We start from the raw sequence: 24843 nt of genomic DNA on the forward strand, positions 1-24843 counted from the left end.
CCTGATGGCATGGACCCACGAATACTGAGGGGACTGGTGGGTATCATTGCAAGATCATCCTTGAAAATCATTTAAAATCCACTTTGGATTTATGTACCTTTTACAAGATGCATGCTCTCTTTTGGTTTGTTTGTTGTTGTTTGGGTTTTTTTGTAAAACTGAGATCCTCAGTAAAGAATGCATTTTGTGGGGTTTTTTTGACTGCAAACAGCATACATTTATTTGCAGTTAAATATGATATAGGAGGCTTTCTAGTTATAGCAATAAATATACTAAAAAAATTTGGCTTAAAAGGCTTAATCAAATGAAAACACAGTCTTGAGTTAGATGAATGTGTAGTAAAAACCCTGTTTGGTCAGCAGTACTGACTCAAGTCTCTCAGGGAAGTGTACTAAATAATGATTTTCCCAAGGGTAATACTAGAAAGGGCAGTACTGACGTGGATACTGGTGGTACCGATAGTTTCAGATTTCAGTTAGTGAGTTTTATATATCCATAATGGTAGCATGAGGATGCATGAGGAGATTCAGCGTCTTTTGTGAAGAAATGCTGAACCTAGGCTCAGTGTGACAATATTTGGTCTGCAGTGACCTGAAGGTGGGAATGTGCCACGTTTGGTCAAGATCCAAAAAGTTGAGGCAATTCATAACAAAAATAAAACCGAAAAAGAAATACTATCCTGTCCCCAGATGTTCCAAACCTTCCCACTTCCATCTGGAGATTTAAAAGGGCCGATGGGGAATTCCACTGAAAACTTGCTTTCACAATATGGTATGTCTGGCAAAAGGTATGTCTTCCTCTCCCCCAAAGTGCTGAATAGATGTGGGATTTTCTCTGTTGTATTTATGCAGTTTTTTGCTGGGGGCTTTTTCATAAAGGAGAAAGCAGAGCCCAACCTGCAGCTCCATAACCCTTCTCTTACCACATAACCTAGACACACAAACTTGTCATCTTCATTTGACCTTACCTATATTAGAGAAGAATTCTTCAAGCATATCTGAACATGTCTTAATCACATATACATATCTTTCTTGAGTTCATCTACTCCCTCAGCTTTAAAGGTGTATCTGTATTATTAAACAGGACTAGTCAGAGTTTTATTAGAATCCTTTAGACAGCCCAACAGTGTGACTGAAGGGACTACACATGCTGGCAGCCTTTCCTAGTGAATAGCAATGGGGTTTTGTTTCTTCTGTACTTCAAAGTTCTCCAGTCCTGTTCCAGGACACTTTATGTTCTCGGAGACCCCTAGATTATTTTGTGCTATACTGCATAGCATGTATATGCTGCATGGCGTATAACACATGCCTAAATTTTCATCTTCAAAACACCTCTGGTTTCAAAACTCATAAAAAACTTCACTGTCCCTATTTTACAGATAAAAGAAACAGATATAAAGAGATAAAATAGCTCCTTCAGTGATCCTCTGAAGGTTAGGTATTCAAGCCAGGAATATTCATAGCAACAATATTTTAAAATTCAATGTGCTTTTACGTTCATTAACTCATACTTAAATTCATTGTTTCAAAATCAATAGGTCTGGTAATCTTCTCTGGATGTTTCTAATGTAGGTACTGAAGAGTACAGTGTAAGGAACTGTTGTATTCTTTCCCTTTTTTTACTGTAGAGTTGCCTTGTATTTAACCTTCTTTTATTTATGTAAAAAGTACGTATAATACGATGGGAATTTTAATTAATTAGAGAAAAATCTCTTTGTATTGTTTATGCCAGTATTTTACTGGGATATTTCTTTGTAATTAGAGCTTACAAGGTGTTAAATGGAAAAACTCACAGATAAAGAAAACAACTTTTCAGTGCTGATTATTCAGAAAAATAATTTTGTCCCTAAAGTCTTCAAACTCTTGGATTGAAAAATGAATAGAGAAGGGCTAGTATGATCTCTTATCCTTCATTAAAAAAAAAAAATCAAATCTTAACCTGTTTCCAGATATTAGAGAAGCAGGTCTCACTCAGCTACTAGTGCATTCCTTGCTTAGACAAATTAATAATAGAAGAGCTTCAAAAATCAATTTCTAATAAAATAAAATAGTATCTCTCCAAATGAAGGGCTTGCTGTGCACAGCTGCTCTTGTGTTAACAATTAATGGCAAGCAATAGTGTTTTGGCCATGATATTGAACTCTCCAGAGAAAGTAATTACTGAAGCAGATACTGAGAGACTAGAAAGCCTAAAAAATCCATACAAAATGAATCAAAAGCCTTGAAAAACTGAGAACTTCACTTTTTTTTCCAAAAGGTTTTGTATTTTATAGCTGTTAGTTTCTGTTAACAGCTCAACATTTAAAGGAGCCTTTAAAGTAGAAAAACAAAATAAAGCCCAAACATTTCCTAGTAATGCAGTTTATAAATTATCAATTAGTGCAATTAGTGTGTGAGTTAGATACTTCTACCTTTTGTACAGAAATAAAGCTCTCTGAGTGTTGTTGACTTCCCTTCTTTTTTTTTGTCCCTTGAAATCTGAGAGGGAAGGACATGAGCTGACATGAATCTAACCATGCTTATAGAACATAGCATTGTCAGATTGGAAAAGACCTTTAAGATCATGAAGTCTAACCATCAGCCCAGCACCACTACCATATTTACTACTAAACCATGTCCTCAAATGCCACATCCATGTGTTTTTTGAACCTCCAGGGATAGTGACTCTACCACTTCCCTGGGCTGCCTATGCTTCCCTGTTCCTATGCTTCACAACCCTTTCTGTGAAGAAATTTTTCGTAACATCCAATCTAAACCTCCCTGGGGCAACTTCAGGCCATTTCCTTTCGTCCTGTCGCTTGTTACCTGGGAGAAGAGACTGACACCCACCTCACTACAACCTCGTTTTGTGATATGAAAAGTCTTACAATGTAAGTTCAATTGTGGCTCATTTTTCAAAATTGATGTGCTGAACGTTGCAATTATGAAAGCAGATCTACCCAGTTACAGGATAATGGACTATTTCTAGTGAGTTTAAAAAGTTGCATCCAGCAGGTCACCGTGTCTTTGTGCTAAAATTCATGCCATCTCTGTGTCTTTATGATACAGTTTGAAATCACCAGAATTTGCTTTATGGGAGAAAAAAAAGAAAACAACAACAAACCCAACAAAACACCCTGTTACTTCTGTCCTTCTTCTCAAGCTCTGATACTCCCATCCTCTTTGGGGATGTGGTAGCTAGTCCAGGTGAAAGTAATGTGAGCAGCACATTTAGGATGAAATTCAGTTTGTACATGCAGAAGGAGAAACACTTGCTTCTGAACTAAGATAACACAGAGCAATTTGAGAGGTTAATTTTAAGTTGCAGATTGCAGTATGAGTTGTACCTTCCAATTGTTTTTGGGTTTTTTTGTTATACTGGGAGTGAATATTAATAGATTTGTTTGTGTGTGGACTATTCCCATATAAAATCTTTGCTGAACTGATTTGGGATAAAACTGAATGCATTATTGCCCATAACATAATTACCCAATACCACATAGGTAATACATTCTGAAAAATCTTTCAGATTATTATCTTTAACTTTCATAGCTTCATCACTACACAGAAAAGCAAAGAGGACATTGCATAGATTTTACCTGAATGTACCTTGAAATCTTGGCAATTTCAGTCAATTATTGGAGTAAAATCATGAAGAAGTGGCTGAATTCAGTTTTGACTGAACGTCTGGTGTGGTAGTGCAGAGTTGGTCAGGAACAGTCTCTGACTTGGGGGGGATGGTAGTAACCAGTTATTAATCCAAGGCATCGTTATGATACAAATATCCTGAGTACTAAGCTTAGCAGTTGAAAACACTTCATGATGATTAATGTAAGGGGCTCTTAAAGTTGTGACTGTTTCTTATTTTTAATTACTATGTCTTGCCACTTTTCTCCTTGTACTGAAAAATAGCTAAAGAATTCTATAAAGGTGCTGCTGCTACCCTGAAATTAAATTACTTCTTTCTGAGTAATAAGCTGAGGAATATCACATTTCTCAAATAGTCTGGGCTATCACATATCTGGATGCAGTTTTTTTCACAGAAGTTCACTAAAAGATGAAAAGAAATAAGAAATTAAACTAACGGTAAAGTATATGTTATAGCTGCATCTTTGCTCCATCTGAGGAAGATTTTACTGAATCTGGCCCAGGAAATTGAATAGTCTATGGGTTTGATTGTTTTGATTATCCACATAAATGTTTATTTGGGAGATAGCAAGGCAAAATTCAACTTTAACAAATATTTTGTTGGCTAACCTGTTGGGATGTCACACCTGCTAAATGCTATATTGAGGTTAACTACCAAGTAACCCTCTTAGATGGAAAGGTAATGTGGCTGAGTCAAATAAGATGATGCTGTCTGGGATTTTATAATTGGCATTTGTTGCCTGTCTTACTATCAGCTTTAGCCTCTTTTCCCAAGTGTATTAATAATGCAAATGGATGTAAAGCTGTTAATAATTCATCTCTGCCTATCAGTTCCTTGCACAGACATACCTAATCAGTAGAGCAGGGCAGGACTTTTCAGGAAAGTTTCCCTTATGACGCTCACCTGTGCCTCTGGAATCATGTCGTGCATTCAGAATGGGAGGTTGTAGCCAACAACCTTTCCTAACAAATACTTTCATTTAGGCTTTATCCTGTGGCAGTCTCTGTACTGCATGAATTGGTTCTGCTTGTGATCAACAAAACTGAGGATTTCCACTCCATACGTGCAGAAATAAAGGAAAAGCATACCTTACTCTTGCTTGAAATATAGCCAGTCCTGTATCTCCATAATGCAAACAGCAGAGGTGGGAAGGATATCAAATCCAATGAATAATTTATAAAGTATCAAATCTATCCACATGCCAAACAACAAAATCATCAAAGGGGAACATGACTAAAGCCTGATGTATGCACCAGAGAACCATGCAGTGTTGATATAGTTCAAAGATAGTCACATGCAATAATGAAACACGGAGGCAGATTTCTTGAAGATGTTGGTGAGCTGGGTCCCAAGGCATCTGATAAAAAAGTGTTAAAAAATAAGTTATGTAAATAAACTGTAACTCTCCAAATCCTTGATCTGTAATTTTAGTTTTTTAGCAAAAAATTGTAATCGTATTTTTTGTGTATTTAATTTTGCCTTCATCTTAGGCCATGTAATGGCTTTTGTCAGTAAGATGTAAGCCAGTTTCCCCAAATCTCTTTATAGTATACGCTGTATATGGACCAAGGCAACACATTTTTCTTGCAGTGGTCTCCATCCCTTCTCATTATTTCTGTATAATTATAGATGTATATTTGTTTTGCATTGAAAGCATTTATCACCTTTGAACAAAAAAAAAAAAAAAATTAAATAATCAATCAGGATACATTAAATTTGATCAGTGGAGATCAAATATCATAAGGGAATTTCAGTTTCCTCTTAATAATCATTTCACTAATATCCATAAATACTCAAAATGTTACCAAAACCAGTGAATAGAATTGAGACCATTCAAAGCCATCTAAAATTAAAAGTGTTATTCCAGAGAGAGTCTAGGATGACTGAGTAATTTAGTCATGTTAATTCTTGACGTTGAAAAGGGAATTCAGCACTTCTTTGGTGAAGTGAAATTTTAGGTACTAAGACCTGAGTCCTTATTTATGTTTAGCCATGCAGAGACTTTCTACTAGATTATGCAAACTGTTGTAGAAACCATTATAAATATCAATAGAAACAGTTTTCTCATTAAACCTTATGTGTCTTAGTAAGTGTATGATCCACCACCCATTAATATCTGATCATAAATTTTTCAGTCATGGAAACTCTGGTGTTTGTGCTGAAAAAGAAGTAGAATTTAGCTGTTGTGTTCAGCACTGTGTCTACCTCCCAAAAAACTGTGTTACCATTGAAAGTTATCTCCAAAAGGATTAAATAAGCTGTAAGCAGTGTGATAAGTGGCTTATTCACAGTTTATTTTGTGTATAATTGGAGTGTTGTCCAATTCCAATAGTTCTTGGCCCAGTTCTGGTGAATGTGTTCCCTTCTGTTGTGCTTTTTATCCTACTAATGTAGATGTAGCCAGAAGGGGACCATTCAGACCTTGTTGCAGTCCAGAATGTTACTGAAAAGCTATGGTAGAACTAAGTGCAAGGCTTAGCAGTTTAAGTCTTAACAGAAGGAATTCCACTGAAGAACAATTTGGAAACATTTGTCTTCACATCCTTCATTTTACTCTGTTTCAACCAGAAGTTTTGAGAATCTTCTCCGTATTTAGAGGGGAAAGAAAGAAAAGAGGTAATTTTTAAAAGTGTTGTTGTGGTGTGCATTCCAGTTTAAAAAAAATAAATCAACTTTTGTTATACAAAGACGTTTGGTGATTTTGGAAATACTAGGGAAAGTTTCAGGCATTTCAAATTTTATTATTTGATGTATTGGTTGGTGTTAATTTTATCTCTTCGTGTTTCTGAAAGATTTACCATACAGTGATCTAAAAACCCCAGTTCTGAAATGCTTTCTGACCAGACAACTGGCACTGACTTTGAGGAAGTGATGTCAGGTGCAATAACATTAGCATGTGTTTATAGGTCTCAAATTTTGTAGAAAAAAGAAGCTGAATTATTTCTCATAGTCTTCTTTTACACAGGTAAAAGGTAGTCTTAACCTATATTTCTTTAAATTTTAGTTTAGCAGAGAGAGTTTACTTAGAGAGTTTAAAATAGCATGTGAAGTTACACTATCATCTCCTTGAGGTTGTAAGATCAGATAAATTTTAGCTAAATGTACCTATGATGGTTTTCAGTAGATAATTTATATTGGCTACAGGGACAGTCTTACTTTGTGTGCCTTTAGAACATTGATTCAATTTAAAATGGTTAACTATGCCAGTATCTACTGTCACAGTAGAATAGAAGGACCATTCTTCCACTCCTGCATTGAAATTCTCTGTGAACCACCATCCATTTGCTTTGGAGAATGCACTTAAGGAGTTGGACTTATCTTTCATATGAAAAAAGTGACATTGCCAGTGTAAATTGCATTTTATATGTTGTTTTGAAATAAATCCAGATCATACATTCAGATAATTCTCTGTTTATGAAGACTGTCCAAGATACATGTCTATTAAGAGGGACAGATTTGGCATGTTATAGCCTTTTATTGGGTGTCACTGGAAAGACTGGAAGTTTTGGCAAAGATATAGCCAAATATACTGTTGGTCAGTATCTTGATTTATATTTGGTATTTTGCTTAAAACAATCATAATAAAAGCTGAAAGGAGTACATTGCATGCAGATTTTGCAAGTCTCAGGGAATGTTGTTGAAGGATGTGTTTTCAGATGGAATTCCTACGGATAGGATAGCCTGGACAGACACAAAAAATTGTCATCGAATATGTGCTAACCATGTTGGCTCATATATACTGGTGAATTTAACCTGTGCATACCTAAGTAATGTTACTTAAGTTAGAATTTTAACATATATCAGTCTTAAAAATTCAATTTTCTAATTTCTGGAAATTTCAAATACTCTTCTGTTGTCAGGTCCAAAGGACCTGCCAGGCGGTCTAGTCTGGGATCACAGACATACTGGTGTAGACTTGGAGGTTCTCTTGGTGTGCAGCCATACACAGTGGCTGTTAAATGTGTACTGATAAATGTCCTGTGGGTTACACTTGACTTAAATGTCCTGGTAGGTGATGGGCCAACTCAGGGTTTGGTGACTTAGGAAAGGGTTCATTTCGTAATGTCAAAAATAGGCAGCTACTCAAAGCTGGTGGCTTCTTTTATATTTATGGGTAAGATATCATTATTCTTCCATTTTGTCTTTGATAAATGCTTTTTTGGGAAGAATCCTGGATCTGCTTATATCTTTCTTTATTTCTCAGACAGAAAAATTATTAGTGTCAGGAAATAGCTTTCCTAAGGCAATTGACATACAGTGAGAGAACAAATTGCAGAACATTATCTCATTCCCTGTAACTTTGCACATTTTTATTTGCATTCATTAAGCTGTCAAGTGGTTTTGAAAGGCTCATTTTGTTTTTTCAGTAAGGAAAAAATTCCTGCCCTTGCTGAAAATCATGGTGAAGTCTAGATTAAACACCCGCAAAGGGTTATCAGTCTTAGCATTTTCTTTACAGAGACACAAGCATGTATATCTCATTTTGCTTTCAGAAAATAGGATACTTTCATGTTACTTTTCTAATTTGATTTTTTAGGTAAACCTCTTGAGTCGGTGTACAATTTTTTAGGTGTATAAATGAACTTTAGCTTGGTACAGCATTGCTGTATTCAATAATAATTAATTTATAAGTTTTTTTAATCAAATATTTCTTTTAAAAAGTTATATTATATTCTGAAGTACTTCAGTCGAATTTCTGGTTCCATTGAAATTGGTGGTCAATTATAGTCAGTACCTGTTTCTTCAGCACACTTGGCCCTTGAAGGTCTTTATATACAGTTTTATTGCATTGTATTATATGATCATATATAAAGATATATAGGTATTTCAACAACATATTACACAAATACAGGTTTTTTTATCAATACCAGATGTTGATATTATGTAGTGCAAAATCTGTGATGTTGATTCATTATATGTTGTAATTCAAATACTTGAGATGAAGTTTTTAATTTATTCCAAACATTATTTTATTTTTTTTAGCTTCCCCATGGGTAGATAAAAGCCGAACTCCTAACAAATAGATCTGTATGATGTACGCAGAAGACCATGGTAAGCCTTCTTTTTAAAGGTTTGGTACATATATACATCACTTACTTTCTAGATATCACTTTAAAACATTTTTTTCTGTTTATTTATATCTGATACTCCCTACTTTTAGGTATTGTTATTTCCTTTTTAAAATTAGTTAATTCTTCTGAATAAACAATTTTCAAATCATATTCCTTGTTGTGCAATATCCACTGTAGTGCCTCCTACTGTTGCATTGCGTGGACCTTTTCATAACTATCAAATAAAATTATAAGGCAATTAAAAACTTTTTATTTTGTGCCAAAATAAAATATAATTCAGAGTGTTAGACTGAACCATTCTTCCAGACTTTTGCAAGTGTTTAAAAAATGTCTCAGTGGTTTAGGCCAGCGATAAAATCACTAGATAGTAAAAGACAGGAGAGCAGTGGGATTACTTCTCATGATTTTTTTTCTGTAAGTCTCTCGAGACATGAAAATATATTGGTACTTGGATGTAGTTGGATATATTTTTTTCAAAGGACTGAATATTTGTCCCTAAGCTGGGCTGAGTAATAATTCACGTGTCATCAAGATCTTTAGCTCTGAAATAGCATTCATTTTTTTCATTTTTAAACATCTGAAAACAGTGAATTTTGATCACTGTATTCTACTTCCAGATTTCCCCAATGTGGTTTAGACTTTGATTTACTTAGAAGACACAGCAAGAGAGAAAACAACAGCACGTGGTTTTTGTACTAGATACAGCAGCAGGATTTGTTTGGTTCAGCCAGTTTGAGTTTAGAGATCATAGAGGTCTTCCATCACTCACAAAAAATGTGTTTTCAAATTTGTCTCAATTATGTCATTTATTTATTCAGGTATATCCAAGGAGCTGCATCTCCCAAAGACATGCTTATTTTAGTTGATGCGTAAGTGTTTAATGTCAGAATATTGACATTAGAGGGATAAAAGTACCTACATGTGTTGAACAAATCTCTGTGTGCTGAAAAATAGAGAGGGGATTAAGAGGTCCTTGTATGCAAGGTTCAAAACTCTTGGTATGAGCAAAATAAATACACGGTAAAAATATTTCGAAAAGCCCAAACCAAACCTGAAGTTGCTTTGGGTAGCTGGGGACAAGGTAGCTGTTTTTTTTTAATCTCTTCAATATTATTCTACTTTCAGCTTACTAATTAGAGAAATAATCAAGTGAATATTTCTCATGTGCACACCAAGATTTGTTGTAGAACACAAACCTAAAAACAAATGACTAGAAGCATTACAGTAGATGCAATTGTGATTTTGTGAGCCTGAAAGATAACTATGCAGACTTTGCATGTTTTACTATACATTTGGTTACTATAGAACATTACTAGAAAGTGAGCAAACAAATTATTGAAAGCTCTGTCTTTACATTGGTGAGGTTTCCTTGATGTAGCTAATGTTGAGGGACTGAAGGAAGCACTGAACCTGATGTCTCAGACTGCTTATTCTGAAAACTTCTCAGTCAGAGAATTTGCATTTAATGCTTTCACATGTGGTGAAGTGCTTTCATATCAGCAGTGAGTTTTATCAACACTTGTTATTTCTTCACTTCAGCTTAGGTTTTGCCTTGATTCAAGCAAGCTGTCATTTGCACATCTAAATCTAAGGCTGTAAATCTGTGTGTGGGAGTATAAAATATTTAGATAAGGCATTGGTAAACTTTCTCAGACTTCTTGAAAAGAAAGCGAGGAAATGATGTATCATTATGACTTCAACTAAGCAGCAGCACTGGGACTCTGAATGACAGTTTTGGACTTAATTTAGTAATTATTAATAGTGTAATAATACTAATGATGAGTTGGAGCATTCAAGAGCTAAACTGATAATTTTAGTGTGAAAGCTGATCAGAGTACTGGTGAGTGTTCTGTATTTTCTTTGTACATTTTACATAACATTTATTAAATTCGGCTTTTTTATTATCTTGTGGATTTTTGTTAGGAGTGGGAGTGTCAGTGGATTGACATTGAAGCTGATCCGCACCTCGGTCATTGAGATGTTAGAGACGTTGTCTGACGATGACTTTGTGAATGTAGTTTCAGTGAGTATCTGTTCTTTCTACAAAATTTGCATTGTCAACAAAGCTATAAGCAAACTATTTTTAGTCCTGGATGTGAGATACTTGAATGTTAAGCTGCAGAGAGACTTAAAATATATTGCAAAACATCACATTTGGATTTTTTTACTTATAAAGTAAAATGGATGTCCTGGAATTGTTATTATATATACATTTCAGTGAAGGGCAAAAGTCATTTAAATAAACCTCTGCATAGCCAAATTCTCCTTTCCAGTATGGTACTGTGTTATGATCTCTATAACACATCTTTCATTAGATTGGTGTATTTGAATTCTCTTGAAATAATTGATGATTTCCAGGTTTTCCACACAGCAGATATTCAGGTTGCTCATGTTGATTGATGCATGATGGGAGAACATGTATGATGAACATGATGAGAGAGATGTACAGCCATATATCTGACTTGCCAAATAGATGTTGCTGGGAAGTTCTACAGTTAGCAATTTGATGAGTAGCAAAGCAATTTTTTTCCATAATAAATAATAATATAGAGGGTATGGGCAACTTTCAGTTTTCAGGCTGATACCTTGGATGTCATGTCCTAGCCTCAGGCAAGGCTTTTTTTATTTTTTATTAAGCTGTTCAACTATAGAGCTTTGATTCTAAGGATTTAGGATAGGAATGTTGACATACTCATAATGACAAGAGACAGCCTGAATGATGAGTAACTGGAATGATTTTGGAGATAATTTTCAACTTCTCCAGTTGTGTTGTAGCCAGCCTGAGGGAGAAAGATCTGAAATATAACTAAAAGAAATCTTTTTTAAAATCTCTTATTGCTTCGTTGTTTGCTGTCAGTCTAGCCAGACCTTTCTCCAAGTACCAGACAAGCCCTTAGTGTCAATAGTGTTTCCTTTGTTAAAGTTTTTTTATAGTAGATTAGACCATTTTCTTTAGTATAAATCACAGTGAAAAAGATAGAAAAATGGTTTCTATATTATTATTCAAGGAAATAAGCTTTTCTATAATGGTAGTAGGAAGTTAAATCTTGTGTTAGGTTCAGTGATTTAAAAAACAAAAAGCTTTTGATCCTAAAGTGATGGAAATTGATACTATGTTCAGTGGAGCTGTGCCCCCTTTCACTGCTGGAAAATCTGGACCCCTACTACCCCTTGGTTTATACAGTTTTCCAAACTCTCTCCTTACACTTTCTCCCAGATGACTAGAATAGTGTATCTTAAAATCAAGCCTTTCTTAGGCTATGGGTATTTTATTAGCTAAGGTTCAGTGTTATTCTAGTAAGGTCCCAAGGTTGGGATTTGTGTCAAAAAGAACTGGAAATCCTTGAATATTTTCTACAGTACATTTTCCCACTAATTTGTAACTTAAATATATAAGGATCTTTTTTATTTGAATGAACTTTAGAGGCTCACAGCAGATATTTGACTGCAGAACGGAAGAGCACATTTTGGTCGGGCTGTGTTCATCATCAGAGGGGGGCAACACTCACAGAAATGTACATAATAGAAACATAGCATCTCTAAATCCTTATTTATAAAGTGCTGTTTGGTATTGTGCACTTATAATTTAAAAGTCTGTATTAGATACTTTCAGTATTGTAATTCTTTTATATAATATTTTCATGTATTCAGATGATTACGAGTGGAATTGTGGTGGACACTGTGTTATGACACGTGCATATTTTATTTCTCTAACAGACAGGAAATCATATGCTATAGATAGGAAACAAATGGTTGTACTGCTACAAAGCATTCTACAAGGAGAGAATTGAATGCAGAAGTTTGGTCTTTTTAAATTTATTTTTCTTTTTTTTAAAAAGGCTTTACTTTGGTTTACTCAGTTTTTCCACCGTTCAACCAAAGCCTTGAAGTTAGCACTAGAGGTACCACTGCTCAAGGAGGTGATATATTATCAGTATTATTGTTCTTAGGATTATTCACAAAAGCATGTACACAGGCCTAGCTTCTATGAGGAATTAATCCACTGCAAAGTTGGTATTAGTTGCACATATATTGCTTTATTTTTATGTTTACATGTAAGTATCTTTACACCTGAAGTACAACAAGGCACTAGAACAATCACTATTCTGATCATTCAGTCAGATCTTTGAAAATTTCTTACATGGCTTTTATTTAGGAAGTCTGAGATCTTTATTCGAATACTAAATTCACATTTTATTGCTTATTTTTTCCCATTTAATTCTTTTCTGTATACCTTTTTCAAAGAGCTTGATAATTTATTAGGTTTAGGTACTGTGTTAAATGGCAGATGGTTCAGTAATCTTGTTTAATTTTAAAATAATATCTTTTTATTTTTCCAAACGGTCTGAGGATCATCTAGAGATATGGTGTTACACAAAAGATCACTGGTCAGCAGTGGTGTTCCCCAGGGCTCGGTGTTGGGTCCAGTCCTGTTCAATATCTTTGTCAATGATCTGGACAAGGGGATCGAGTCCCCCTCAGTAAGTTTGGAGACGATGCCAGGTTATGTGGGAGTGTTGATCTGCTGAAGGTAGGAGGGCTCTGCAGAGGGATCTGGACAGGCTGGATTGATGGGCTGTGACCAATCGTGTGAGGTTCAACCAGGCCAAGTGCTGGGTCCTGCAATTTGGTCAATAACCCCATGCAGTGCTACAGGATGGGGGAAGAGTAGCTGGAAAGCTGCATAGAGGAAAAGGCCCTGGGGGTGCTTGTGACAGTGGCTGAACAGTGGCTGCAAAGTTGCCCGTGGCCAAGAAGGCCAGTGACATCCTTGCTTGTATCAGCAACAGTGTGGCCAGCAGGACAAGGGCAGAGGCTGTCCCCTGGTACTTAGCACTGCTGAGGTCACACCTTGAATCCTGTGTTCAGTTTTTTGCACCTCACTACAAGAAGGACATGGAGGTGCTGGAGCATGTCCAGAGAAGAGCAGTGGAGCTGGTGAAGGGTCTGGAGCACAAGTCTCATGAGAAGCTGCTGAGAGAACTGGGGTAGTTTAACCTGGAGAAGAGGAGGCTCAAGGAGGAGGCTCACTCTCTACAACTACCTGAAGGAAGGTTGTAGCCAGGTGGAGAGCAGCCTCTTTCATGAGTGACAAGCAACAGGACACAGGGAACGGCCTTCAAGTTTGTACCAGGGAAGATTCAGGTTGGAAATCAGGAAAATTTCTTCTCTGGAAGTGTTGCCGACCAACAGAAGTGGGTGGAGTCACCCTCCTGGAAGTTTTTAAAAGATGTGCAGATGTGGCACTAGGGACATGATTTAGTGGTGGACTTGGCAGTATTAGTATAACAGTTGGACTAGATAATCTTAGAGGTCTTTTCCAAACTAAATGATTCTATAAGTCTATGATCATGATTCACAGAATATTCTGTAACAGAGAAGGCATGTCCAAAGTCCAACTCCAGTGCTTTCTTAATAAATCCAAAACCCAAAATATCAACTCAATTTTTTTTCTCAGTGAATAAATGTAGATTTATTCAATATGCTTCTTGTTATTGCTTAAGAAAATTTTCTCCTGAAGCATCCTGCTATTAGACATGATTGGCTAAATAAAAAGTCCAAAAAGCTAAGTGAAAATGTTCAGTTAATACATTATTAGCAGATGGATATGTGAACGCTAGCACTATACTGGAAGTTATCTACAATTTTTCTTTCCCTTATGGTCTTTTGGCCTAAACATGACAGTGTTTTATGGCTTGTTAGCTTTAATAACCATAGAGTCTTTAGTATGAGGTTTTGAGTTAACTACAGAGCTGTTTTACTGCTAACCTCTGCTGAGATGTTGTCCCACAAAGCCCATATGTATGATGATTCATGCCACAACTGAAAGACATGGATTTAAGCTCATGCCAATCACTTCTTGAAAGTGACAGGATGATTTAATGAATTGTGCCTCGATTTGAAGAAATCCTAGGGGGAAAAAGCTCAAAGTAGATGCTTTAAAAACATTAGTTCTACTGATTGAACATAGTTCTTGCATTTATTTCCAGTGAAGAAAGGTTGAATGAACTATTTAGTCACATAAAGATAGCTAGGGGTTAACATGTCATGGTTTCCTCTGGGATTTGCATGTTTCTTATCTGAAGTGCTGTGCTTTGTTGCAGGGCGAAAACCTGCTGTTTGAAAGAGCTTAAATGTATGAGTAATACAGCTGTTTTCCCACTAATCCAGTTATAGGCTTTGATAGCAGTGAGTGGTAGATGATAGGGGCAGCAATTCCATCCCAGCACATTGTGATTTAGTGACTTGGTTTCAGATGTTGACACAGGGAGTGTAATTTGTTTGTGACTGTGGGTATTGTGCGGGAGAAATGTATTTCAAATCTGTAGAGGTATGGAAAACCACACAAAGGAAAAACCTCCCTTACAGCAGCAGATGTGTTAAAGGTCAGGAGCTGTAGCACTGTTTAAATTCACTTAGCCTTAGTAAAAACCCAAACTAGTATTTACTGTTTAGGAGCTGGAAAATAAATGTCATGAGCATACAAGATAGAACAGAATCATACTCTGGGAAAATTGAAAGCTCATCTCCTGCTCTTGTGCAGTTCTACACATCGAGTAAACTCAGAGGAAAGGTGATAGAAAAAGCTATACATCCAGCCTATGAAATTATACTGGGGCATGAAAGCAATCTGTGAAAGATACATCCCTTTTTCCACTGATTTTTTATAGCAGTTTTTCATGTAATTCTACAGCTCAATGGTTGCAAACCTGTTTATTTTGTCTGCCTTACTCCCAAGTTGGTACAATATTTATACCTTCCTAATTTAATATTTAAATATGATAATAGAGGAGGGCAAAAAAGTTCTGTAAAGGGTTCTCAGTTTGTCAAAGGGCTCCTTTCCCTTTCTGCTACATGTTCCATCATGTATTCTGCAATCATATTGCACCTATATTCTCTTAAATACAGGGAAATATTCCTTCCTTATGGGACCTACTTTATTAAGGTTGTTTAGAAAATTAACAAGCATGTGATGGGCGGAAACTCAGCCTGAAGTCCTAGTAAAGGGAGGAGGATGCTAGATTTTGCAGCAGGTAGCCTGTCATGCCTATGTTATCTTTGATAGAAATTTTAGCTTTGTGTGAATTGACTTTTGTTAATTGCCAAAAACTTCCAGAATTTTACTGAAAAATAAAGTTGGTTTCCTTTATTAATTCAATTAATTCAATTTTCCTTTATTTAATTCAATTAATTCCTTTATTAATTCAATGTAATGTTTTTAATGAACCTGAAATTAAATTGCATACTTAAACAGTATGACAGGTTTTTCCCTGTGTTTTGAATTTGACTCAGAAAAATCAGTGGTGTTTTGTTTTTCCAAATGGCATCACTGCTTGAGGGAGAAATTAAACATGATTATGGTATAAGTGGCACCAAAGTAGTTCTATTGGTGGATGCAGAGGAGATGAAAATGGCTCTGGCATGAAGGGGATTGCCAATGTACTTTTTTCCTTACTTTCTCGTTTTCATTAATGGATGATATTAAGAAGAAATATGAAGATGCCTGACATCTTTTTTCATTATTTGACAAATAAAAAATAGATAGAGAATCAGATTCCCACTGCAATAAGCTTGTCTGCATAAGCATTTCTCTTAGTGAGAGCATTTCAGATAAAAAAATCACAGTAGCTCCAATTAAATATACAGTCTCCTCAGCATTATAGATGTGTGAGGCAGTAAGCAAATATATATTATTCCTTTTTTGCAGGAGATGTGGTTTGAGGTTTTTTCATAGCCAATGAAAAGCAGCATAAAGACAAGTTTAGAGCTCTGTGAGCTTCCCTGATTCTCTAAACAGCAATCCATCTAATTGACCTTGCAGTTTCTCTTAAATTGAATGGCTCATTTGCAAGAAAGGGGGAAACAATGATAGCTGCAGAGAAGCACATCTTCGTAGGAATGTTCCTTAATGGAAAATCGTTAACGTTCCTTAATGGAAGGTCATTGTCTTGCATCTTCCCTGTTCAGGACCAAGTGAATTAAATGTTTTTTTTCATACACCTGTGTTTAATAACCACTGTAGATCCAAGCTTAAACAAAGCTCAGAGAAGTTATGATCAAAATCTAGTATTCACTTTCTGCAGTTCTAATAATTACAGGTCGAGTAAGGCAATGTGTCTATGGTAATATATGTATGGGAAATATATCTGGAGAACATGTTTAGCAAATGTCATGAAGATGAATATTTTGCAAATAACAATGGAAAAAGTTTGGAAATCGTGGAAATCCAGAGACTTAAGAAATTAGAAAATTTTCTTTTGTAATAGATTAATGAGAGTAGGAAGAATTATGGTAGTATGGTGGTAAGAAATGGTTATCTGCCTGCAGCATTATGTTTCTTTTTACTTTTCCTTCAGAACAAAAGACAAGAAAGGAGTCAGTGAAGTTATGTTAAAGTATTTCATGTGGGGCTGGAGTTGAGAGGAAGAGTAGGGTAGGGAGGATATTATATCAGTTGACTTTTTTGAAATGAGGTTGACTTCAGTGGGACTCTGATCCTCAGGAAAGCAAATTACACAGTTTGTTGTTAAGAAAAAGTAAAGGACCACTAAGAGTCAAACTTCTTTCAATCTTCATCTGACATGATGAACTAGAAATGCTTGTACCACTTCAGTGACATGGCTAGAGACAATTTCCCATCTAAATAGTGTATGGATTGATGGTTCACTTTACCTCCTGAGAGGCAAATTATGAGTATTTGAACTCAGATTTTGACTGTATGTCTCCTTTGTTCTGCCTCAATACTATAATATAAATGTGGAACATATCACTAATTTAATATGAAAAGATTGGATCAGATTTTACAAAAAATATTGTAGGTGTCTTCTCTGAGGACTGAAAGTGGTTTTCAGTTCATTGCTTTTTTCTTGAAAACATCTCACAGACCTGAGAAGCTGGTTTTGAGACATACTTTCAAACTCACAGAATTTGACCTTTTTTTGTCTGTTCCAAGGTACAGAAATAAATAATCTAATAACTAATTTGATCACAAATGAGAAGTGCTGTCACTGGGGAAACCCGTGTAGCCATAGGCTTTCAAAAATGTGAGATAAAAACACTCCAAGAACCACTAGTTGAAGCCAAATAATTTGAATGGCACATAAGTAGTTAATATGCCTCAAAAAATTGCAAGGAAAGATTCCTGTTGTCTTCATATCAATATATAATGCCTTTCTGGAAGATGCATTTTAAGCAAACATCTACAAGTAAACGCAATCTTTACAGTTTATTGTAGAAGTATCTGGGGGAAATTTAATAACCAGTGATATATGGGTGTGAGACAGTATGCAAGAGGTCAGATTAGAGTGTCTCACTGTCCCTCTTAGCCTTAAATCAAGAATACCTAAAGATTTTGGCTTGTTGGTTGATTTTTTTTCTTTTTGTTTTGTCCTGCTGACTTAAATGTTTATTCCAAGTAGTTGTTCATCACTCACCTTAGTTACTGATGGGCTGGAAAGTACTTCATCATTCTTGTAGGATACAAATATGTAAGCCTTCATCTTTGTAAATGGGGAATATATACCAAGTAGTTATTTTCTTTTCTTAATACTTAACAGTTTAGCCATGTCTATCTAGCAACAGATGTATTCAGTAGTTAGGCTTTCTCTTATTCCTAGTGTACATAAAAATTTCTTGTTAACTGCAGTTTAACCAGCCCTACAATATTGTCTGTGCAATAGGACAGAACAGCAAAGACTCACATAAGGAGGACAAATACAGCATAGCCTATGACAAAGAGGTGAAAATGAAGTGTTACTTTTCTGTCCCAATGATACTACTCCCTATGGTACTTGCTTACATTTTTCTTTAATATCTCACTTTAAATAATATGTCAATGTGTAAAACCAGTGTAACAAAATAACCACAGTGATATTAGTGCAGGATCAAATCTTCTCACTCTGAAAATTACAGCTAGCACCACAACCATCTCCAGAAGCCAAGTTGTCATGTTCAGCTCAGAACTGTGTTCAAGCTACGAAGCCTTTGTAAATGCAGCCAGCCAGATCCCACACAGAAGCTACTCATGTTTGTATTCAAAGACTGTCTGGCCATACTTGATCTATTACTGCAGAATTTAGAAAGAAAGCACATTTCAACAATTTTTTCTTGATTTCTCATTTAAACTGAACCTTACATAGCTATACATAAACTTAAGAAACCTTTAGAAGATGAAGTTATTTTTCTTTTAGAATTACAAAATAATAACTAAGCCATCTGAATTCAGGAATTTGTTTGTTTATACATACATTCTTTTTCCTGTTAGGGGAAAGAATATCATACTCGATTCAACAGCTCAAGAGAGTTGAGGCTGCTGCAGCTCCAAGCCTCAGATCCAAACAAATGTATCCCCCATGAGCACACACACTTGGAGCCCATATATATGCACAAATATACATAACTTATATTCACATATATATATATATATATATGCATACTGGGCCATCCCACAGACAACACAAACACGGGGCCACAGATAACACAAACAAATGCAGAGCATTCATGTAAACACAGGCAGCTCATCCTGCTATTTTCTCTGGCTGAGCTGAATGGAAGTCACAGACACAAGTGCAGGATAGAAAGTCCCTCGCACAGGAAAGGAAGCAGAAATGGAGTTTAATAAGAAGGCAGAACAGTCTTGAAGTGATGCAGAAGGTGACCAGAAAAAAACCCCAACCAATAAACTATTTACATGAGACCAACAATTTTCCCCCTTAAACCTCTGGTTTACCCTGCTCGTTCCTTTCCAAATCACCTAAATCCATCCCTTTCCTCACCCTCTTTTTTCCCTTAAATATTCCATACTAAGTCCTGTGCAAACCTGAAATGCACTTTACAGTATTAACTGTAACTTTAGTTTACCATGGAAGGAAAATGTTCAAAATATATGTAAGAGAGAAAAAAGACATGGAAAGATTTGGAAAAGAAATAGAGCAAATCTTAAAACAAGATCTGTTTCATTTTAGATCTGTCACAAAGCGTTAATTCTAGGGAATAGAGTGCTTGAGTGCATGAAGAGCCAAAGGGAATGAAAATTAGAAGCTCAGATTCTGCATTAGGATGTCAGGAGCAGGGATGTTGCTGGAAACCACACATTTATTACTGTACAGTATAGCTGACAGTTCCAGATGACTAGAAAAGTCACCTCCGTTCCTACTTGGAGGGATTGCTTTGGGCATCAATACAGATTTTTATTGTCTCCTCTTATAGCTGTCAAATGTCATGGAGTCAGACTTCTAACAACACCTGGCATGAGCGTCTGTGATTTCCAGAATAAATTCTAGCTCTCTAGTATATGAGTAGTATTTAAAAAGAGTAATTTAGTAGTATATAAAAAATAGTATTTAAAATGCATAGTTTAGGGGTATATAAAATTATTTGACAGCTCTATCTCATGGTTCCACTGGTTAATAAATCCGTTGGCTCTTTCCAGTTTCTTGATTTTCAGCAAAGCACAAATCTTACTAAAGAGGCCTCTGCTTTGTCAGATGTATCATTGATCCAGGGAGGTTTTATAGCATGTCAGATGCTGAACCAAAAAGGCATTGCTGAGTTAGCTTTCAAACTAGAAGGCTGTTATTAGGGGGCATTGTGACGATATAATTAAAAATTTGTGATGGGCAAATGGTCTTATTCTGTACCAGTTCAGAAGGAGCTGGGCTGGGCTGGGTTTAGTGGTTCTTCTGGGGAAAGATGTTAGTGGAAAAAGAAGAAAATGCAGGCTGTCCATAAGTTTTGAGATAGGGTGGAGGCTCTTTGTTCTGTGATCCCCCTTTTAAAAATATATTTTCTAAAAAAGTCGTCTATTTGTTAGGTAATAACTATGTGAGACAGTGTCTTAGTTTGGAGTGAAGCTAAAGGATCTCCTAAATCAAGTGAAACATGAATGAAGTACTCATTGACTTCTCAAGTCTCATCCTTTCAAGACTCACACTTTTCCCTCTTGTCTCTTGCTTCCCTGCCTAAGAGCAGCATCTCACACATCAGCACTGTGCTGCTGCAGCATCCTTACTGCTCTGGAACCCCAGGTACAGCCAGGCACAGTGCTCTGCTCTACAAGGGTGACAGTCAAGCTGTGGGAACACACAGGTGACACTGTAGCCTGCTGTATCCCTCTGCTATGTGGCCTGATGCTGAAATGTGTGTTTGACTTGTATTTTGGTGCGCTGACTAGACATTCATCTTCCTTTTGATACCCTGAGTAGCAACTTTGCATATCAAGTGAAATTATAGGTAATTGTTTAACTTTAACCTTTTAACTTTACCTCTGGTGACCAGTGAGGGGACATGAGGAATGCCAAGGAAGTTCAGTTTGGACATTAGGAAAAGGTTCTTCACTGAGAGGGTGGTCTGGCTCTAGAACTGGCACCCTTGGGAAGGAGTCATTACTCCAAGTCTATCAGAGTTAAAGATGTGTCTGAACAATGCTCTTAGTCATGTGGTTTAGTTTTAGGTAGTTCTGCATGGAGCAGGGAGTTGGACTTGGTGATCCTTATGGCTCCCTTCCAACTTCATACCTTCATCTTTTTGGCAAGAGTGATTCATGTTTTAAACAACTTGAATTTGACTGAATGCAGATTTCCCCAGTCAGGTGAGAATAAAAAAAAAGTCTTCAAAATAATTTTCTAGGGAGTGCCTTCTTGTTACAGCTCTCTCCCACAGCATACCTGGGGAACAGTGCCTTGCAGGGCAGGCTACAGGGCCACAGCACCACAGCAGTGCAGTGGTCCAGATCAGCCAGCTTTCCCTGGGAGATGTTGAAGTTTACAGGACTGAATTTTTCAGTAGAAGTCAGAAGCACATGATTTTAAGTAAATAATACATACTAATTTAGCCACAGCAGCATAAAAAGACCATAAATTTCATCTTGCTAAGCAAATTCATCTTTCAGCCTGCGCTGATGGTCTGTGTTGTGAGATTGGCAGTGCAGCATCTACTTTATGGTCTGAACATTAATCCTTTGCTAGTTAGTGGGAACTTTGCATTGATTTATGTGCAGATAATTATATGGGTTAGAAAGGTTAACAAAACTAACTGAGAGCAAACTTTGGCCTGGTATTTGGTCTTTTCCCTAGTATTTATCTCATATCGTGCTGCAATATTTTTTCAGCAGATATCTTGTGATCCAACAGTTTTATTGTTGTTGAGTTCTGCTAACTCTGGTCTCTAATACACAGGTATACATTTCACAGTGAAATGAGAAACTTATGAAATTTCAGGAAATGCCAGTTGTATAAATTGGCATATAATCCTAATTTTATTTCATTGTATATTTGAGATACAAGTAAAGAAATACAGGTGTGCTCTTCTGAGTACTAGAGTAAATTTTTTATATTTTCTCTAAAATGGATATATAGGATTCTACTGTATACCTGAAGAGTCTCTGTATGTAATTCATAGGATAGGAAAAAACAGTAATTCTATAGCAAGATATGAATGGTGAACTTTAACATCACATATTATTTTCTGGCATGTAAAATTACAAATCTTTATTGCTTGAACTGCCTCAGATCTTCTGTGTACTGAGATTTACATGGGAATAAAACTTTGCAAATTGCTTGCATACTAGTCTCTAAATGGGTTCTGATAAATATTTATGCTATCTGCTCACTGCTGAAATACAGATTCTAACTGGCCTTATTCAAGATTCACTTATTCTTGGGATTAACCCTAAAATCCTATTACCAAGCCTGAAGCAGCAAGGAAAAAAAAAAAGGGAAAGAAAACGACAAAGCAGGGTTTAGCTACAAAATGAAAGCCTGGTGAAATCAGATCTATTTCACTATTGCTCATTTAATGTGTATAGATACAACTGGGTCACCCAGCTGATTTAGCCATGAGGTAGGAGTAGCATAGCAACAAACCTCAGCAGATTGAAAGTCAGCAGCAGTAGTATCTGATTAGGTCTTCAGCAAGCAGACTATGTTTTCTTCAATTTTCAGTATTCCTGGAATGATGTTACTGATTTATTCAGCTATTGGGATCTTGGTATTACAAATGTGCAAGTTTTGTTTCTAGAGCAAGTTTAAGTATAGAAATTACTGTTTTGTTCGAGTTTATATGACTTTCTATAAATGATAAATATTCATGAATGTTTAAAAATACACAATTTACATACAGTTAAAAGCAGGTTCTCCTTTCATGTCAGAAGTTTTGGAAGGGTAGTTTTTTAGGTGGTTTTTGTTGGTTTTTTGGTTTTTTTTTTGTTTAATTTAGCAGTGCAATTTCAGGGGATTCTTATTAAACACGACATGTTGAATCAGTAGATGTTAGTAAACTAACTGGGAGAAGAGAAAGCAGCAGGCAAGAGTGGTTGGGAAAATCTGGATATTTGCAAAGACCTAGTGTTATGTACTTGGTATATATGCTATCATTTCTACAGATTTCGGAGGCACAGAAAGATATTTAGAAAGGAGTCTGGTTTACTACTTTTCCATTATTAGTACTGTTTGTAAAGCTGTTGGAAATTGAGATGCTTGTTCGGATAATGTGGATCCTTTGTATGGAAAAAGTAAATTTTCATTTTGGAGCTGGGACCTCTTGTGTTCAAGATGTGGAAATTTTTATTTAAGAAGGAAGTTTTGATTTTAATATTTCTGTTTCTTCACTTATTTGGAACACAAGTATATTTTATTGGTCTAATTGAAATGAGAAATTTATGCCAGTCACAGAAAACACCAATGTCCTCTACCAAAAGTGTAAAATTCCCTATTTCAAGGTATTTTTAAGACCAGTTCAACTTTTTTGTTTTAGTGCCACCTAGTGACTAAAACTTGAAAAAGTTTTTTAAAGTTTTAATAATTTATTGGTGTTTATGTTTTTGCATTTTCCAGTAACTAGATGATTTGCAAAACTCTTTGTGTTTTTCAAACTGAATCTCAGAACTAGTGCTTTCCTCGATTTCTTTTCCTGAGGATTTACATAAATTTATTGCTATGCTTTTTGATTTGAGAACTGTGGCTTTTCTGAGTGGATTAGTGCTTTGTCCAGAAAGCATCTGATAAATATTGACTGAAGCTTTCTTTCTTGATCATGTCAAACAATTAAGCAAATAGGTATGTGTATATATAGATACACATGTGTATGAAGACATCAGATACAGCAGGAAAAAAATTGTTGACTGTCAGAAACAGTAATAAACACTTTCTGACAAATGTAAATTAATGCTCTCAGCTATTACTCTTTATTCCTTGTAGTATTTCTTCTTTTGCTGCTGTTTTCAAAGCCTACTTGTTTTGCTAGCATTGTATAAACGTGAATTCTAAGACAGTGCAATGAAGGGGATGCTTTTTACTTGTATTTAAATAACCTCCTACACTTGCAAAAAGAATGATTGACATGGGATTTTGGATTTGTATCCCTGATATATCTCTAAGGAGATGGAGATCTATTTAGATTTATAGAGAGGAATAAATGGATATAGAGAAGAGAATTTGAAATTTTCATCAATTCATACATTGCCTGTTAAATCAGGGATTTTTGTCTCTCAGTGCTATAGTCTTCAGAATGAATGTCATTAGCTGTTTATACATTTTGAAGAAGTTCAAGTGATAAACTGTTTATGAGAATTCATGTTTTAAAAATTGTGTCCTGTTTGACTGTGTGGTTTAAATGGCTTATAGCAAAATAACTAATGTCAAGTTAAAAGGCAAATTTGAGGACATGGAATTGCTTGCACAAAGGAAAAAAGCATGTTCTAGTAGTGGGGGATTGAGATTAAAGCTTGTGACCAAGTCTTTGCCTTGGATTTATTTGTTTTATTCCCTGTTGCTTCACTTTTCTCATCAATAAAATGAGAAAAGTTCTGTGGTATTTCTCAAGGAGTCCAAGATACTCGATAATGTTTGAAAATGTCTGTGATGCTAAAGTGTGGATGGCCCCAGGAGTTATATACTAGGTGTTACTTCCTAAAGCAAAAACCCACAATATATTATGCATGTTGAGTTTTTTTCTCATCTGTTTTGTTTGCTGGTTTTTTCCCGGGCTTTGTGATAGCTTTGATCTTTCTACTTAACCGTCTCAATTTTTTTTCAGTCTCTGTGTATCCAACTTCTTAATACTGATACTTTCTTACTTCATGTCAGATGTTTTCTGTAGGGTTTTTTTCCACCTCCTTCTTTTGCCTTATACTGTCCTCTTAATGAAA

The 24843-nt window shown here is 35.8% G+C and overlaps 1 protein-coding gene across 1 annotated transcript in view; it reads left to right on the forward strand.

Moving 5' to 3' along the window:
* Positions 1 to 24843, forward strand: part of CACNA2D1 (calcium voltage-gated channel auxiliary subunit alpha2delta 1) — a 378154-nt gene that overhangs the window by 263855 nt on the left and 89456 nt on the right. The window contains 4 exon segments of the mRNA XM_032687395.1: positions 8611 to 8646; positions 8649 to 8679; positions 9518 to 9568; positions 10623 to 10722. Of these exon segments, the coding sequence (XP_032543286.1) occupies positions 8611 to 8646; positions 8649 to 8679; positions 9518 to 9568; positions 10623 to 10722 (218 nt within the window).

This window comes from Chiroxiphia lanceolata, chromosome 5, assembly GCF_009829145.1.
Source record: "Chiroxiphia lanceolata isolate bChiLan1 chromosome 5, bChiLan1.pri, whole genome shotgun sequence".
Taxonomy (NCBI): domain Eukaryota; kingdom Metazoa; phylum Chordata; class Aves; order Passeriformes; family Pipridae; genus Chiroxiphia; species Chiroxiphia lanceolata.